Genomic DNA, 17,448 nt, shown 5'->3' with positions numbered 1-17,448 from the left:
TTGTATGCAGAGGTTCTAATTTAGAATTAAAAAAAAAACAACTTTTTTTTGGACTATCATTTTTGTACAATTAAAAACTCAACTAAACAGAGAACTGCTATATTTTATTTTTCATTTGTAAAATATTTCTTATACAGCTTTATGTATTTAAAATATAGAAGCCAAGGAAAAATTCTGATCAGAAACTCTGCAAACAAAAAACTAGTATAGAAGCAGTCTTTATTTCATACTTCAAAACCTGAAACAGTACAATATTTATTTAGTAAAATATCTTAAATGCCATACAAATTGAAATTGTGCAAAACTTAATTAGAAGGAAGATAATGACTTAAATGTGGAAAATACACACATAAAAAAATCAAAAAAGGGTGCATGAAAATTTGCATTTTTCATGGTTTTGGTAAAGCATTTTAAAACAAGTTTTATTTACCAATAGCAAAAATTAGTTTATGAAAACTCTCAACATTTATTTCCAACTATAATAATCTCATTTTTATTCAATACAATTATAGTAATTTATTATTAATATGAATTGATAATTTAACGAAAAGCAAAAAGTATGATAATTAAAAATTAATGTTAATAATGAAAATAAATGAATTTTCTGAAATCTCTTCAAATTTAAACCATAGTATTTTGAATAATACTAAAAATCTCAACTCCATGTACTAACATATCTTCCAACATATGAGTTTTGTGCGAAATATAATTATAATGAACTGAGTTTTAAATTTTTAAAACAGAATTCTCTTAATCTTTAGAACATGACATTTTCTCGATTGAACCTTTAATATATCAGTTTAATGTAGTGGTGGACAAAATTTTGTTTATTCTAATTTATTAAAATCTAATTACACTTGCTACCCACTAGAAAAAAATATTTTCAGGGACTGGAACTACATTAGTTCCAAAGTAGTGGGAGGATGTATATTTTTAAAACATAATGTTTAGATTGAATAAAATATTTTTAAATATTCATAAGCTTATTTAGGAAATATACTCTTTTACAATAGAAATTTAATTATATAAACTCTTGGAACATTTAGATTTAATATAAAACTTAATTTTTTTAAAAAAAGGCTTTATGTTTTCAAAATAATTGTATCACAAATATAAAATTATGTTTTTAATAATATTAAATTAAATTCAATAAAATATAGCATTTATTAAATGCATTTATATTTAGATAAAAAAAAATCATAAAAAAAGTATAATACTAAATCTATAAATAAAGTACATCAACAATATGATAAAAACATTTTGGTTTTCTAGCTGGTAAAAAATATATAAAATAATGTAATGAATTGAGTTTTCAAATCTGTCTTTCGACAAAATGTTTTTGACCAAAAAAGTACTTAAATTTATATTATATTAAGGGTTGGGGACATTTTTGTTAAAAAAAATTCCTTGTTATTTATTACCACTTTTAGGAAACAATCAGGGTAGGCATAATATTATGAAAATATTATTATTGTAGGCATAATATTAATAATATTATGAAAATCTTTTGATTTATTTGCATAAAGAATAAAATCAAAATTTGTTGTTGGTCAGTTAACAAGAATAAACATTAACATTTCCATCACAAATGGATTTCAACAATAGATTTTTTATTAAAATGATGTGTTTTAGAGTGTTCATTTCTACACACACGCTAAAATTAAAAGAACCTCAAGCATTTTCACTCATGAAATATAACGATTTTTAGTATACATAAAGTATTAACTAAAAACATTTTAATCCATATTGAGCATTAATTAAAGTAATCATCACCAACTTTCATTAGCAGTTTATAAAAACGTACACTAATTATGATTAATTTTTCTGTACTTATTACATTAATTTAAAATGTAATTATATTGGATATTGTAATAGCCATCTATCATAAAGTAATAAGGGCTCCAAAATTCAAATTTGTAATCATATTAATAGCATCATAAAAGATTTTATTCAAATCACAGTAATATTTTATAAAATAAGTATACTAAATAAATAAATTTAAATGAGTTGCAATGATTTTTTTTTCATACCTTAACTATATTAATGTTACTTGTTGCTGGGATATAAAAAAATTATAAAAACGAACAAAAAATTATCTTCTTTCAGCCATGCAAATTATTGCCTAATTAAAAATTTTTAAATTTTAATGAATGTCAAACATAAAAATTTTTACATATGTCATATGGTTATGCTTAGTTAATTCAAAAATTATCAAATTTGGTGAGCGACAGTTTGTAGTGTTCTTTTTGTAGGGACATTGTAGGGGCCTTTCTATTTTGACCCTCGTGTCAACAATTTACTTAGTAAAGGTTATGTAACAATTAGCTACACATGTTTAAAAACATGCTACATTTTATAATGTACTCTGGTGTTGCACTATATCTTTTTCCAAATAATTCAAGATTGCAATTGTAATAAGGCTAAAACCTAAGCATTAAGATTTTTTCTGGTACTCATAATTTTTTTTTTTACAACCAGATTTATACTTTGTTTATCAATTGGGTAGATACTAAAAAAAAAAAAAATTTTTTTTTTCTTAAATTTTTATTTTTTTTAAAATTTAGTAACAAATGGTTATTTTAGGGTTCAGATTCAAATAGCTGATGAATTATGAATTATACATATCTGTTAAATTCTCTTAGAGTAGCATAATGAAAATACATATTTTCATAAATTTTTTTTATTGCCTTTTAAATAAGTGTTAAAATTTATTGTTGACACAAGTGCTAAGCTATTTATTTGTAAATAAATAGAATTATTAAATAAAATTAAATTTAAAAAGTATTAATCATTTATAAATAATTAAACATATTTACAAAATTTAATTACAAATTAATAAAGAAATGAAGTTAATAGTGTTTCTGTGAATGGGAGTAGTTGAAGGTTACCATAATTTAAATTCACACTTTTTTGTTGCCTACTTTTTAATTTATAATATTTTTATGCTGTGTCATAAATAATATAAGTACAGTAAAATCTATGGGTACCTAAATTAATAGCACTTTGCCATTTATTTTTCAAGCAGTGCACTTCAAAAATAATTTTTTTTTAATAGCAACTTCGTGTATTAAAATCTCAAAAAATGTCATGAACTCTATGATTTTTTACAAAACTAAATTGTAAGTAAATAATTCTAGAAAGCTCATATAATGCATATGAATATTCAGTACTAAAAAAGTAAAGAATTAAAAATCTTTTGGAAGTCAGATCTGTGGATAAAAATGAATTCTACTGAAAGTAGCTTTTGTTCCATTTGCTCTTTCAGATTCTGTGCATTTATAATCCAATATTAAGTGAGTTAAGTATCTGAAACTTAAATACGTTCTGTTCCAATAAATGTCTCCATTTCTTGGCTCTCTGCATCCAGAAGAGAATTTTCTTTAGTTTTATTCCTTGGAACCATACTGAGAATAAAACTAAGATTATTACTTTTAGTAGACCCCTTTGGATCCGGCATTGGAATATCGTCTAAGCCCCTGTGGATAGATATATCATCGCCATATTCCAAGCAGTGCAGTCTAGTTTTTCGGAGCACTTCTAGATAAGCTGGAGTCATGAGCTTTTCCTTAGTTGGTTTCTTATACCTAGATTAAATTTACAAAATAAAAAAATTGAGTAAAATAAAGGCATTAAAATGGAATATTGAAATTCATATAATTAAAACAAATTGAGTAAAATAAAGGCATTAAAATGGAACATTGAAATTAACTTCATATAATTAAAACATGAAATAAACAGCACTAGTTATAAAATTTAATAAAAAGCTGAATAAAAAATAATGAAAAAATGAATAAAGAAATTATATATGGTTGATAGAAATTTTATTTAATTAAAACATGAAGTAAATAATAATATTTCCAAATCATATTAGCTGTTTTTCTGTAGATTTGGGCCATGTAAGATAATTGATGTTTTAAAAATATCTAATCCTGTTGGGTAAATGTATAATTTTTTTTCCTCTTTCAATTAACAATTTAAAAATAAATTATTTTGAAAAATAATATTTGCTTTAAATATTTTCATTAATGTTAATTCCTATAAGTTCTTTTTCTTATTTCAAATAGCATTTCATTGCAGTGCAAATTAATTAGTAAAAATGTAAGTAATTTTTTTTAAAAAAATGCATGATAAAAGAATGAAACTTACAGTTTTAGCAATAAAGATGAGCATACAACAGATACAGACGATAAAGCCATGGCAGCAGACCCCATCCAAGGTTTAAGTATAAGTCCCCAAGGTCGAAATATACCTAAAATTGAATCAACATAAATCTCACAACGAAATTTTTCTTGAAATTATATTTAATAACAATATAGAATTTTAATATTACCTGCAGCTAAAGGAATTCCAATTAGGTTATACATGCTGGCAAAAATAAAATTATATCTTATTCTTCTTACTGTGCAATTGGAAAGATCAATTGCACCAACAACATCCAAAAGGTCATTCTGAAATATTAAATTAAAACTTTTTAGAAAAATCAGCAGTCAAAAATATAGACTACTTTAAATACTGAAATCAAAAGAGGGTGAAGAGAAAAAAGTGGAGGAAACATTTTATAAAATTTTAAATTATAAGTGACATTACATTTGAATAAAAATGAATAAATTGAAGATTTTACAACAATTAGGATATTATGCTGTAATCAGGGTCGGGTTAGTATTTTGTCTTGAAGAAACCTATTTCTTCTGGGATCAACTGGAAGAAACAGGTAAAAATGGAAGAAACTGAACAAAATAGAAGAAACTAAAAATGAACAATACAAATGTTTATCACGAAGCGCAGAAGCTTAATTTTAAATAAATTAAATTTATTACAGTACCAAAGTTTCCTAGTATGAAGTTTTTCAAATTGTTTTAGTTTTATTTAGAATTTTAATATCTACAAATTGCATTATTTAAATATTCATACTTAACAGAATTTGATTAAAAAATTTAATATGGCATTTGCAATGATGAATTCAATATGTAATTTGTAACAGAATATATATTTGATATATGATTTGTTAATTTTGTAGTATTAATAAAATTGATTATTATATTTTAACAATTCATTATGTAACTGCGAAATAAGGTTTTATTATACTTATTTATGTAAAATATTAAAGGACTCCAGTTATTTAAATTTTTTAAGAAATTCATAATTTTTTTTTCTTCAAATTGTTGCTTTTTAGTTTTTATAAGTTTAAAAATGATGTATTAAGTAGCTTAGAAAATCATTCTATTATTTAAACTACATAGAAATTATTAACTTTTGGAAAAATTGTTTTAATATTTGATATCTTTTAGAAAAAAGTTTCTTCTACATGGGTTCGAAGAAATTTCTTCCAGGGTGTTTTGTTTTAAAAAAACAACAACTTTGAAGTTTAACTTTTGTTTGATATACCACAATTAAAGGTAGGTAGGAAAATTATAAAGCCCAAGCTAGTAAGTAAAGAATAACCAAAATACATCCAGAGCACAAGCATTCCAATTTAAGTAACAAAAGCTGATTTATTATCATGTTAATCTGACAAAAATATAAATAAAATATTTTTGCATTTGCAATTGGATAAAATCTGCAAAAATTAAATTTCTAAAGAAAAGAAGCTTATCTAATTTTAGATTAATAAATTTGCTTCTATATTAGCATAAAAAATTTACATATATTTTTTAAAGGAATATTTTAAGTAAGGCTTTAATGTTAAAATATATAGTTATTTGACCAATCCATAGTTGCCAACCCTTAGTTATACAAATGCAGAAGATCAACAAAATAATGCAGAAGGAATTCCTAAAAATGCAGAAAATTTCCACAACATGCTAATAAATTTATAAAAAAAGTAGATTCAATTATTTATGATTTCATAAATCCACTATAATATAATGCAGGGGTAATTGTGACACAAAGCGAAAAACTCTAAAAATTTTGTGTGCAAAAATTCGATATCAAATTATAAACCAATCATATTAAACATAATTTTTTGAATTATGATTTATAATCAAATTACCCACTATTGAAGAACATCAAACCTTTATAGTAACTGATTCCAGAAAAACTTACTTCCTACTAGAATTACGATAATAGATTTTAAAATTGTGTGAATATGAAACGCAATCTTAGATTTTAAAATCGCATGAATACGAATCATGATATAGGATTTTAAATACATGAAAATATAAATTGTGATATCGAATTTTTAAATTGCATAAATACGAATTCCTATTTGTAGTTTTTAAATCACGTATAAATACAAAAATTGATATTATAACCAGAGAATACTAGTCACAATACTGAATTTTTAAATCCCGTAACTAAGGACTGTGATGTATGATTTTTAATTTGCGTGAATATGAATCGCAACACCAGACTTTTAAGTCAGGTACATAAGAAAATTTATATTAAATTAGAGTGACTAAGAATCGCGATATTAGCAGATACCAGGCTTGGGACTCCCGAAAAGCTTGCTTGTATCGTTTTCATTCAGCCATAATAAATATATTTTCACCACAAATCCACTGTTATTTTTTTTTACACGGGCCACTTTTTTTCAACATTTGCTTACGCGCCAGCAAACAGAATGAACAGAATGATAATGGGAAGTGGTTTTGCAGAAGAAGCTGAATTCCTGTCCTCATTGGTAGATGAGAAGAGAAATCCATTGCGTCTTACCTTAAGGGAGGACCACAGCGAGTGGACTCTCCCAGGCCGTTACAAGAGGAGCAGCAACGTTTGAATTAAAGAAAATTTGAGCTATCAGGAAAGAGAGTGAAAATACGGAAAATCTTAGCTTTTGCAAAATGCAGAAGGGTTAGAAGCTATGACAATTAATGCATTTTCCAAGGCAATATTTCATTTAACAGCACATACCCTAATAAGAACAACATCAGCAGCTTCTACAGCAACATCTGTACCATTAGCAATAGCAATCCCAACATCAGCTTTAGCTAGGGCAGGAGAATCATTTACACCATCACCAACCATTGCGACTTTTATTCCCTGTTCTTGGAGTTGCTGGATTTTCATAACTTTGTGTGATGGTAACACTTCGGCAAACACTCTAGAGATTCCAACCTATTAATAGAAATTTTATAATTTTAGGCTATAATAAGTAATAATATTTAAATTGCTCGATATAATTTTGATTGCTGTATTTTAAATACTTGTGCAAAAAATTATTTTATTTTCATTAACATTCTATACATTTTGTTTACCTTAATTTATCAAAAGATTTTATTTTATAAATGGCGTTGTAAAGCTGATCTAATTCTGAGACGACTATCTACTTCAAACTTGGTAGTCTTGCAATTTTGGACCAACCCAGAATACAAGGGAACTCCTGGATCAAATATTGGGACAAACTAGGACTTTTTGATGGAAGTAACCCGCCTTTGCGTTCCATGGAGGGGAAAACCACTAAAACCTCCTATAGCCTGACAGCAAGGGAATTCTAACCCATGATCTGTCTATCACTGAAGATATTTTAAGTCACCAATGTGGTCAGTACGAATTGGGATCAGAATTCGTATCAATCAGCCACCGCTGCGATTCGAACTTGGGTCCCGTCATCTGATCCCCTGAGCCACAGTGGCTCCTATCAAAATATTGTTATTTATTTGAATTTAAATGAAAGAAAAATGGGAAAAATAATGGCCAGTCTAAAACATTTAACAATAAAATATTGAGCACATAATTTTTTTTCAAATTACATAGCCATTAAGACAATCAATACCTGAAAAATAATTTGTGTTCGTAATTTGCTTATTTATTTATTTTTTAAAGAGAACAATAGAAATTAGATTTTAATAAACTTCAAGATGACTAAACAGCAAGACTTTTAATGTTTTCTGCAGAGATGCCAATTTGCTCCGGACTGCGGACAAATCTCTTCGAGAGGTAATGTATGATTCTTGGTTTAATAAATTCGATTTATAGGGTTTTCACTGACCATTACTTCTAAATAATTCAAAATCTTAAGGGATACACCACTTTTTACAATTAGGCCGTGTTGAACCTAATTGTAAAAAGATGGAAAATTAACCGAAAATCAGTAAATTTAAGTTTTGTAGTTCTCTGCTTCTATATTTATAAGGGAAAGTAACTCCCACAAAATACTTTATAAGAAAAATTAATTCCTGCAAACAATATTTAGTTGATTAAAGATATAAATGAGTATACTTTCAAATATATATACAGAAAAATATATAAAATACAATGATTAAAAGTAGTGTTGTCTTAAGTTTCATTTAAACTACAACGCAATCATAATGATAATTTTAAAATAAAATTTCTACATATTTTTAATTCAAACAGATGAGACAAGATATGCTAATGTTATCTCTATGTCTACCAAGCAAAAAATATCTACAAGAGATGAAGTGTACTTGTGTAAAAATAAAATACGGCAAAGTGTTACCTGTCTAGCGATTGCAGCTGCAGTCTTTTTGTTGTCACCAGTCAGAAGAATCACATCCAATCCCATTTTCTTGAGAGTGTAAACAGCCAGGTGTGCCTCTGGTTTTATGGTATCCGCAACTGCCATCATACAGATAAGCAGATCTAAAAAATAATATTTGAAAAAGTTTAAAAACAAATTTAACCATTACTGAAAAATCACTTTTTCTTTGTTTTTTTTCTTTTTCTAACGCACTTTTCACTATAGTCATTTTCACTTCATATTCGAGCCAAATGAAACATGAATTCTATATTTTTTCATGAATGGCCTGATTATTAGAGGGTAAATTAGAAATCAAACTCTGAGGGGACAAATAAATCATACCATCAATAGCACATAGAACTGCAGTGTGTCCCATTTCTTCATGGTCTTTCATGAGGGTGTCAATATCATCTGACACTTGGATTCCATTTCGCAACATCCATTCTCTGTTTCCAATTAAAACTGTGTATGACTTAGCTGCATCACCTTCGGCTGGGTCACCTTTAAAATTATACTAAGATTGTAATAATACTAATGAATGTTGTTAGAGTAATAAATGGTGCACATATTTTAAGGAACACAAAAATTTTAGTTTAGGAAGCACAATTCAATGAACCATACACTCCCATACAATTGGTAACAGCTCTTTTTTAGCATTCTATTTTGTACTGTAGGTGTACCAAACAGTAAGGAAACAAGAACATAATTGTTCTATATGCTTAACCTATTAAAATTGACATTAGAATATTTAATGTTTAATCTAATGAAATTGGTGTTAGAATATATGGAACTAATTCAGATTTGAATAGTTTTAATAGTGGCATGTCATTTTAAGCAGTTTTTTTTACAACCTTTTAATGTTTATAGTATTTTTAATAAACTTAACAGTAGTAAAAACAAATGTTATATATTATTATTTATAAACTTTATGATTTCCAATAGGGTTTAATAAATTAATTGATTATAATTTGGTACTATGTCATAAAATAAAAACAATTAATAGATAATGAATGCAAAAAGAATTTTATTAGTTTTAGAGATGTGATATTATATGAAAGTTTCTTCAAAATATCAATATATCAAAGATTTACAAATTTAGAATGAAATATAACAAATCATGAAGGCATTTAATTATTTAGAATTTTTTCAATTTTACAATTAATTATGATCATAATGAATTATATTTATCCCAATAAAAATACTTGATAAAATAAGGCACATTATGAACACAATTTTATTTATTTATCTTTTTTACAGCACAAAACTTAAGATGGTTAAAAAAATTAAGTATTGCAATTAAGTACTACTTATTTCATTAAGTGGCACAGGATAAAGCACTTTTATGCCATATGATGGTATAAAACTAAATATGTTTAAAAACTGTGTTAGTTATAACACATGCAAAATTTCTATCTTGGTAAACTAATGAATTGATCTACCACGGAATCACTGTCCAAATAACCTGAGAGTGAATGATACTCTTTCTAGAGAAAGCTACTCTAAAGTAGAAAAATAATTAAAAATAATATAGCAAAATATAAGAAAAAAATTGAATTATTACGAAACACTGGAATAATCAAAATATGCTAATTTGTAGATTGTCCCATCTATTTACTTCTGAAATTTTCTTAGAATATCTTCATGAAATAAACTAGAAAAAATGGGCTTTAATTTGAAAATGAATTTTATCTCTAAAATTTTAATATTACCAACAAATAATTTTTACACAATTTTGATTTAATTCACAAAACTATAGACACTAATGGAAAAAACTAAAATTAACAATTTGTAAAGTTCTTGTCAAAATTTTAACTCCAAGTATTAAAATATAACTTCTAAAGAATAAAAAATAACTCACTGGAATTTTCTAAATTTTGAATTAACTCAGCTGCAAGATTAGAAGCATTGTGTTTGGGTGAGCCATAAATCTTTCTGTCAATGAGAACGTTTTCGGCTGCATCTTTTTGAGAATTGAGACTTATTCTGCTGTTCCTCTTAGCATTTATTAGCTGCTCAACAGAGGATTCTTCTTTTAACATGTGTTGTATGTTTGTCACTTTGCAGCGAAGACCACAACCAGGTACGGCAGCAAAATCTTTACAATTGCCAAATGTTTCTGTTTGCAAAGTCTGAAATATTGTAATATGTTAGTGAAAATCTTTTCAATTGGACTGAGTGAAAATATTTTAAATTAAAATATGCTGTTGAGCAAGGAAATACACAATAATTCCAATCTTCATTAGAAGCATAGTTAAAAGGTAATTTTACATTTAAATTATATTTTGAAATTTTCCCCATATACCAAAATCAAGAAATTTTTCTTTTTACATCTGGTAATGTATAAGATGTATAGTGTGAAATTTTTAAATGGTCTTAAAGACACTTCTAAGACTATTTAAATATTGCATGATAGAAGAAATTGAAATAAGAAATGAGTTGAAACAAATACAGACTGGAGGCAAATTATCTGACCAACTTCAATGCACATAGTACATAAGAGATTAAAGTATAGTTTTGTTGTTTATGTATTCAAAAATAACATACAAAGTTTTTTTTAAAGTGTTACTTTATTTAATGTATTTGAAAGAGCTTTTTCAATTCATTTTAATATTGTTAAAAAACCAATTGTCAGACAAGGTTGTCATCCAGGTTAAGATTAAACAATTTCAAGACTAATGATATGATGGCAATGAGGTCAACAATGTGCACCGGTTGCTTTTATTCTCTATACAGGTTGGGATTAATTTTTTAAAACTGGATTATGGAAATTTTATCTATCAGTTGGATACTTCTTTTTTTTATGCATCTTATATATTTTTCAGTTTTACTCAGCCGGCCAGGTAGCCGAGTGGTTAGCGCGCTTGATTGAAGCCAATGGCTGCGGGTTCGAATCCCGCTCTGGGCATGTATGTTTCTCTCTGTGTTGTTTTCTGATGTGTGAATGTATGAATGAGGCCCACTCTATGAACGGGTATTTGTGGCAGTGTGGCGTGGGTAATGTTGCTCGCCTCCGTGACTTTGGTTCATAGGTGCCCACAGGATAACGATAAATGAGCAACACTTCCGGCATCTTCTAAGGCGAAAAAAGGAAGTTCAGTGCCTGCTGTTATTAGAAAAAAAACACAGTTTAACTCATTAATTTTTTTAATGTTTTCACAACGAATGTCTGTTATTAGTTCATGCAGAATTAAACTCGGCATGTGGCTATAGCATGTACTCTTTTGTATCACTGCATGTTAAAGTTGATCAGAAAATTCTAATTCACGCAGCATATTTATTTTTTAAAAAATATATCATTAAGAAGATAAGTATAATATATAGTATTAAATAAGTTATTTAACAATAAAAAACTGAAAACTTTCCATGAAAATTTAATATAAGTTCCTAAGAACATTTAAGAAAGTTTTGCTATTTTTCTCAATTAAATTTTTCAAATATTAGCTTACTTCTTTCACAAATTTAGTAATAGCAGCTGCAATGGGGTGCTCACTGTTTGCTTCAGCAGTACCAGCAATGGCTAGAATCTTGCCTAATGACATAACATTCTGTTCCACAAAAATACACACCCGAGTCATAACCGGAATACCTTTAGTTATAGTTCCAGTTTTATCAAAAAGCACACATTTTACCTGAAAGAAATTTAGAATTAAATATATTTTACAAAACTATTATATTAACCAAAAAGATAAAACAAATATTTAAGAAAAGTTATTTGAAATATACTGTTCCTGAAAAAAAATAATTATTGTAACAAAATTCAAACAAGATATGCTGATTTTTTAATTTTAATTGCATTCATGAGTGTAGTTAAGCATAATATACCAGACTCAAAATATTTAAACAATTTTATAAACAAAATTGTTTTCGAAATAAAAAACAATCATCTTCATCTCTTGGCTCTTAAAATTTTATAAAATACAAAATCAGCAGTTATGTTAGCTAGCTAGTGCAACAGCATAAAATTGAAAATTCGTCATAGCAATCATTGATTAAAAATAAAAAATTAAAACTAGGAACAGCTCTAAAAATTTACTTTGAAAAAAAAAATAGTATCCTAAATATAATTTCTTAGGGCTCACACTAAGTTTTTGCCACCTTGCCAAATATGATAAAATTATTAAATATGCAACAAAATTGTGTTTTGAGGAAAGTATAGGCGAATGAGTTTTTCTATCAAAAAGAAAAATATACATTCTCCTTGATCTTGAAAAAAAAAGATCAAAAGGAATTGTTTTTTTGAACAAACCCTGTATTTAATTCAATTACCATAATTTCTGCTAGATACATTGCATAATCAATTAAAAAGCATCTGTTGGCAGCATTGATTCGCATCTGAATTTCAATTGGCTAATAATTTAAAATCCTTAGCGAGAGCGCTGATTTCTCTTGCTAATAAATATTATATTCTAATGTAAGTAAGACTTATTCAATGGTTAATAAATTATTAAACACAAATAGTTCGTTAGCGTACTTCTTACATAAAATGTGCAAGCAAAAATTGCCATTACGCAATTACATTATCTGCATAAATTAAGAGTAAAATTAAATTGATTTTTAAGACAAATTCCACTTTAAATAACATAATAATAATGGATAAAATAAAAACAGCTACACTTACTTTATGGGCTAACTCCAGAGCCTCGGCACCTTTAATCAAAATACCATTAATTGCACCAACTCCAGTTCCGACCATAACGGCTGTTGGTGTGGCTAGACCTAATGAACAAGGACAAGCAATAGCTAAAACAGTAAGTGCACATTGGAAGGCAAACTGGAAGATGATTTCTGAATCTGAGGCATCTTCTTTCTTTAAGTGAAATAAGAGAAAACATTAAAATATCATAAAAATAATAATTTCAAAGTAAGTAACAAAACATGATTATTTATTAAGAACACAAAAATTTAGTTACATTGCTCAAAATGAAGGGTAAAACAATATTAGTTAAGATATAAAAAACTTCTACCTTAAATATAACATTATTTTTTTTAAAATATTGGGTGATTAAAAAATAAAAATTTAATTAAAAAAAAATATTTTTTGATAAATATTAACACACATGACATACTATTATGCAGGGCTCGAAAAAACTCAGAAATTTTAACCGTCCTCCTTTGAAACTAACCCGTAGCTTCTAAATAAATAAAAATATAATTTTCTCTTATTTATTACAAACATTATATAAGTTGCACAATGAATTAGTAGTTACTAGGATTATAAATACTATTATTACATTATACAGTAATAAAAGAAATACTAGGTTGCTAATAGTAACCTAGTATTTCGTTTATGAAATAATTTCTCTCTTTTATGAAATAATTTAAATGACAAAGGTCAAGTCATCTGGAATGTCAAATTATCCGAGGGTACTGCGTTTTTTAAATGAACCAAATATGACGCTTGCCAGTTCCACAACCAAGCCAATGATTTACAGAGGTTTCTGCACAGGAATCTGAAAGGAGTTTTCCATTTAGGTAGATGTTTATAATTGCGTTTAACGCTTCTTGTTTCAGACTAGTACATAATAAGTTTTTTTGGAAGTTCATAGCTGAAAAGCCCTAGCTTTTCGAGCCCTGCTATTATGTATTTCTACCCATTACAGAACAAAATAAACCCAAAAGGTAATTAGTGACAAATGTATCTAAAATTTAAATATTATTGTATGCATTAAATAAAAAGTTGCATGCATAGTAAATGAAAAAACAACTTTACTAAATAAAAATTTTCACTACATAAGATAAGGTAAATTTCTGTAGTAATAAGTTAAAAAGTTATAAACAAGATTTCAATAATAAAATAGATGAATTACAGAATGCATGATAACTTTTGATTGATTGATTGAATGTAGGGTTTAGTGGCACAAGGTTCAAATGAGGACATGCTGCGCCAAACAATATGGTGAAACAGTTTAAACGTCTAAGTGCATGCAAAATGTTAATTGCAGCACAATTAAAACTGATAAAAGAGTACAAAGTGAATAAAACAAGATAAAAAGTATGAATACAGTATAAAACGCGCGAGCATGATAACTTTTAGTTTAAGACTAAATAATATTCATAATTTATAAAACATTTTATCATTGAGGAATTATTTTCAGAAAATAAATTAAATAGTTTAAAATTATATTATGTAAATAAAAAGTAAGATTTTCGTATAAGAAAAGTTTAAAAGAATGTTTTTCACTTATTAAAATGAGAATTTTATTTATTAACATAAAAAGTAAGGAAATGACAAAAAATCTAACATAACACAATGTAATTGAAAAATTCATAGAAATGGCAATAAAAAAAAATAATTCAATTCTTTTTTCTTATCAACTATTTGTATTGAATAAAAAATGTATAAAGAAACTCAAAAGGGAAAAATAAATAATGAAAAAAGTTTGGATTAAAGAACAAATACTGCTTACATGTTTCATGTGATACATTTTAACTACATCAACTAATACATAGCCAGCAACAACCCAACCAATTAATGTGATAACAGAGACAGCAACTACTACAGGAACAAAGTAACCAGCAATTTTATCAGCTAACTGTTGAATAGGAGCCTGAAATAAATCACACAAAATAAAACAATCAATATTACTTAACTTTCATTTTAAAGAAAAAATTTTGAAAATTTAAGAGCATAAAAAAATTTAACAAGCATTTTTTTTTGTGAAAAACTTATGATTAACTTAGAGAACAAAATAACAGACAGATAATATTTCAAATCAAAAATGGAAACAGTCACTGTATAAAAACATAAAATCAATTGATGTATAAACATATTAACTGTGTGGATAAGTAATGCATGAAGTAAAGAATGATTTATATAAGTAATTAGACAAGAAATAATTTTTTACAAATTAAAATTTTAAACAAAACCCAAACCTATTTAGGAAATTAAAATATTTTCTATTGATATATTTTAATTTTAAATTCGATAATGATCCTCTGCTTATTAAAACAATATACTTCCTTTTTCAGTTGTTTTTTAATCCTATTATATATGATTTCCTTAAGCAATTTTAGTCAATAGCTCATATTTCCAATGAAATCTGACTTATACCATAACTGATAATGTACTAATACAAATTTATAAAATATAAATATTGAATTAAACAACTCGTTCTAAAAACAATGAATTTTCTTAATTCAAATACAGTAGAGTGCTGATTCTCTGGACCAAAGCCAATATGGATAATTGGACAATTTTAGAAAACTGCGATGAGAATATTTTTAAGTAATTTCCCTTCAAACTTATTCCAGACTTAGGATTAGCAATTGTGGTAGTGCCTATTATATCATATTACAAATAGCGTGCTTTAAAGTTTAATTTTTAAAATTTTTAATAAGAAACTTGTTCTCTTATTAGAAACCAATTTCCACCACGGAATTGGGCAGAAAGAACATGAGGTTCTTTTTAAAGTAAGAGGGACAAAAAAAGTAATTTTTCGACCCCTTTCAGATATTCTCATAATAAAGAAGCACTTAAGCAATTTTCTTGCTTTTTTTTAAGAAGGTGGGAAAAACACTTGGTCCTTGAATGCATCGGATAAGTGGTCAAACCGGTAAATTATGATAAGCAACGCTTTACTGTAACTGAATTTTAAAAAGTATTTTTCCTCTTAAAAATAATAAAATGTTGCATATACAAACTAATTGGGATTTTAAACAGTTAAAATTATTAAGAATTTGGGAAATTTAAAATTACGAAATAAATTGAGGAAAAATTATAATTTTAAGTCCAATATAAATAAAAAAGAAAGTGAAATATATAAGTAATTAGTAAATATCTTGCATGTTAACACCTTATAGGATCCAGATCAAATTTCAAAATTCCAACACAAAAAGCAAAATTAAAAGAAAAGGCTTCTTGCAATCTAAGCCTATTCTTATCTTACTCTTCCTTTGCCCTACCGGTAGTCTTTTCCTCATTCTAGTTCCCATTTTATAGCATTCACAAAGTAAAAGAATAACAACCACGATCAATTTGCACTCACAAATAAGTAATCACATCCTTAATTGACGCAGGAAAACATAGCTAACAATAGGCCGTTTTTCAGTAATATATCCAATCCGCATCCACGTAAAGCTGATAGTACCATAATCGAAAAGCAATACAAAATTGTGTCACATATTTTTCAGTGATTTTTCAAGTCGTGAAGTTGGGCATTTACCAGCAATATACTGATGCATAGATTCTAGCTAAATGTGTTATTGATTTATCACTTATTGATGTTAGATTATTTGATGAATCATAAATCTCATTCACATCTAACACAAATCACTCATATCTGTACTTAAATATATTTTCTAATTATTTTTTTAAGCCTTATACAAAACTAAACTTATAAGGGAAAAAACTTTCCAAAAGAATGTCTTTTTGAAAATGACCACAAATAAATATTGCCATAAAGAAAATTTTAAAATAACCTTTGATGTTTGAGCTTCTTCAACAAGTTTCACAATCTGTGCTAATGTAGTATCTTTCCCTATGTGAGTTGCCACAATCAAAAGCACACCATTCTGATTGACAGAGCCACCAATCACTTGAGAATTTGGCTTTTTTGGAACAGGAAGAGATTCTCCAGTAATTAATGACTCATCTGCCATGGAATTCCCAAAAGCAACTCTACCATCAACAGGTATTTTAGCCCCTGGTACCACCTACATTAAAATAAATAAAATATTAGCTGAAAATAAAAATAAATTTTAATAGATAATTATAACCATAATGTAGACACATAGATTGTCATTTTATCACCTTTCTTATTGACATTTCATTTTTATTTTGACACTAAATTTGTAAAATTTATTAATCACTTTTAAAAGTGTAAAAAAAATTCAAAAAATTTCACTTAATTGCAGAAATATTGCTTCGTATAATAATAAAGAAAATATTTCTAGCAACAGTATAATTTTAAAAAATAAATTCCTAGCAGCCAAATTTAGTCTGTGTGAAACAAGTTGCAATTCATCCCAATACTAAGTAAAAAGAAATTACACATAATACCAAGAAGCATGTATAAAAATTTGGCTTCTGATTT

General features: G+C 26.7%; 1 protein-coding gene across 3 annotated transcripts in view; it reads right to left on the bottom strand.

Annotated features, from left to right (window-relative positions):
- Positions 1-83: 83 nt before the first annotated feature.
- ATP7 (copper-transporting ATPase 1) overlaps positions 84-17,448 on the bottom strand; it is a 31,420-nt gene continuing 14,055 nt past the window's right edge. For 2 of the 3 annotated variants that reach the window (XM_043054975.3, XM_043054976.3), the window contains exons 11-21: positions 16,835-17,068; positions 14,824-14,964; positions 13,035-13,223; positions 11,863-12,045; positions 10,275-10,545; positions 8,759-8,917; positions 8,396-8,538; positions 6,850-7,053; positions 4,331-4,448; positions 4,147-4,249; positions 2,844-3,584 (exon numbers count right to left, since the gene is read on the bottom strand). In XM_043054975.3, the coding sequence (XP_042910909.2) occupies positions 3,314-3,584; positions 4,147-4,249; positions 4,331-4,448; positions 6,850-7,053; positions 8,396-8,538; positions 8,759-8,917; positions 10,275-10,545; positions 11,863-12,045; positions 13,035-13,223; positions 14,824-14,964; positions 16,835-17,068 (2,016 nt within the window). In that variant the 3' untranslated portion in view covers positions 2,844-3,313. Of the gene's footprint in view, positions 239-2,843; positions 3,585-4,146; positions 4,250-4,330; positions 4,449-6,849; positions 7,054-8,395; positions 8,539-8,758; positions 8,918-10,274; positions 10,546-11,862; positions 12,046-13,034; positions 13,224-14,823; positions 14,965-16,834; positions 17,069-17,448 lie in introns of those variants that run through there. The other variant, XM_043054977.3, reaches the window with a different exon arrangement.

The sequence above is a fragment of the Parasteatoda tepidariorum genome, chromosome 2 (genome assembly GCF_982258835.1).
Source record: "Parasteatoda tepidariorum strain Cologne lab strain chromosome 2, Ptep-v5.0, whole genome shotgun sequence".
In the NCBI taxonomy this organism is placed as follows: Eukaryota; Metazoa; Arthropoda; class Arachnida; order Araneae; family Theridiidae; genus Parasteatoda; species Parasteatoda tepidariorum.
The sequence above is the reverse complement of the archived record's forward strand: the minus strand, read 5'-3'. Positions and strand labels throughout refer to the sequence as shown.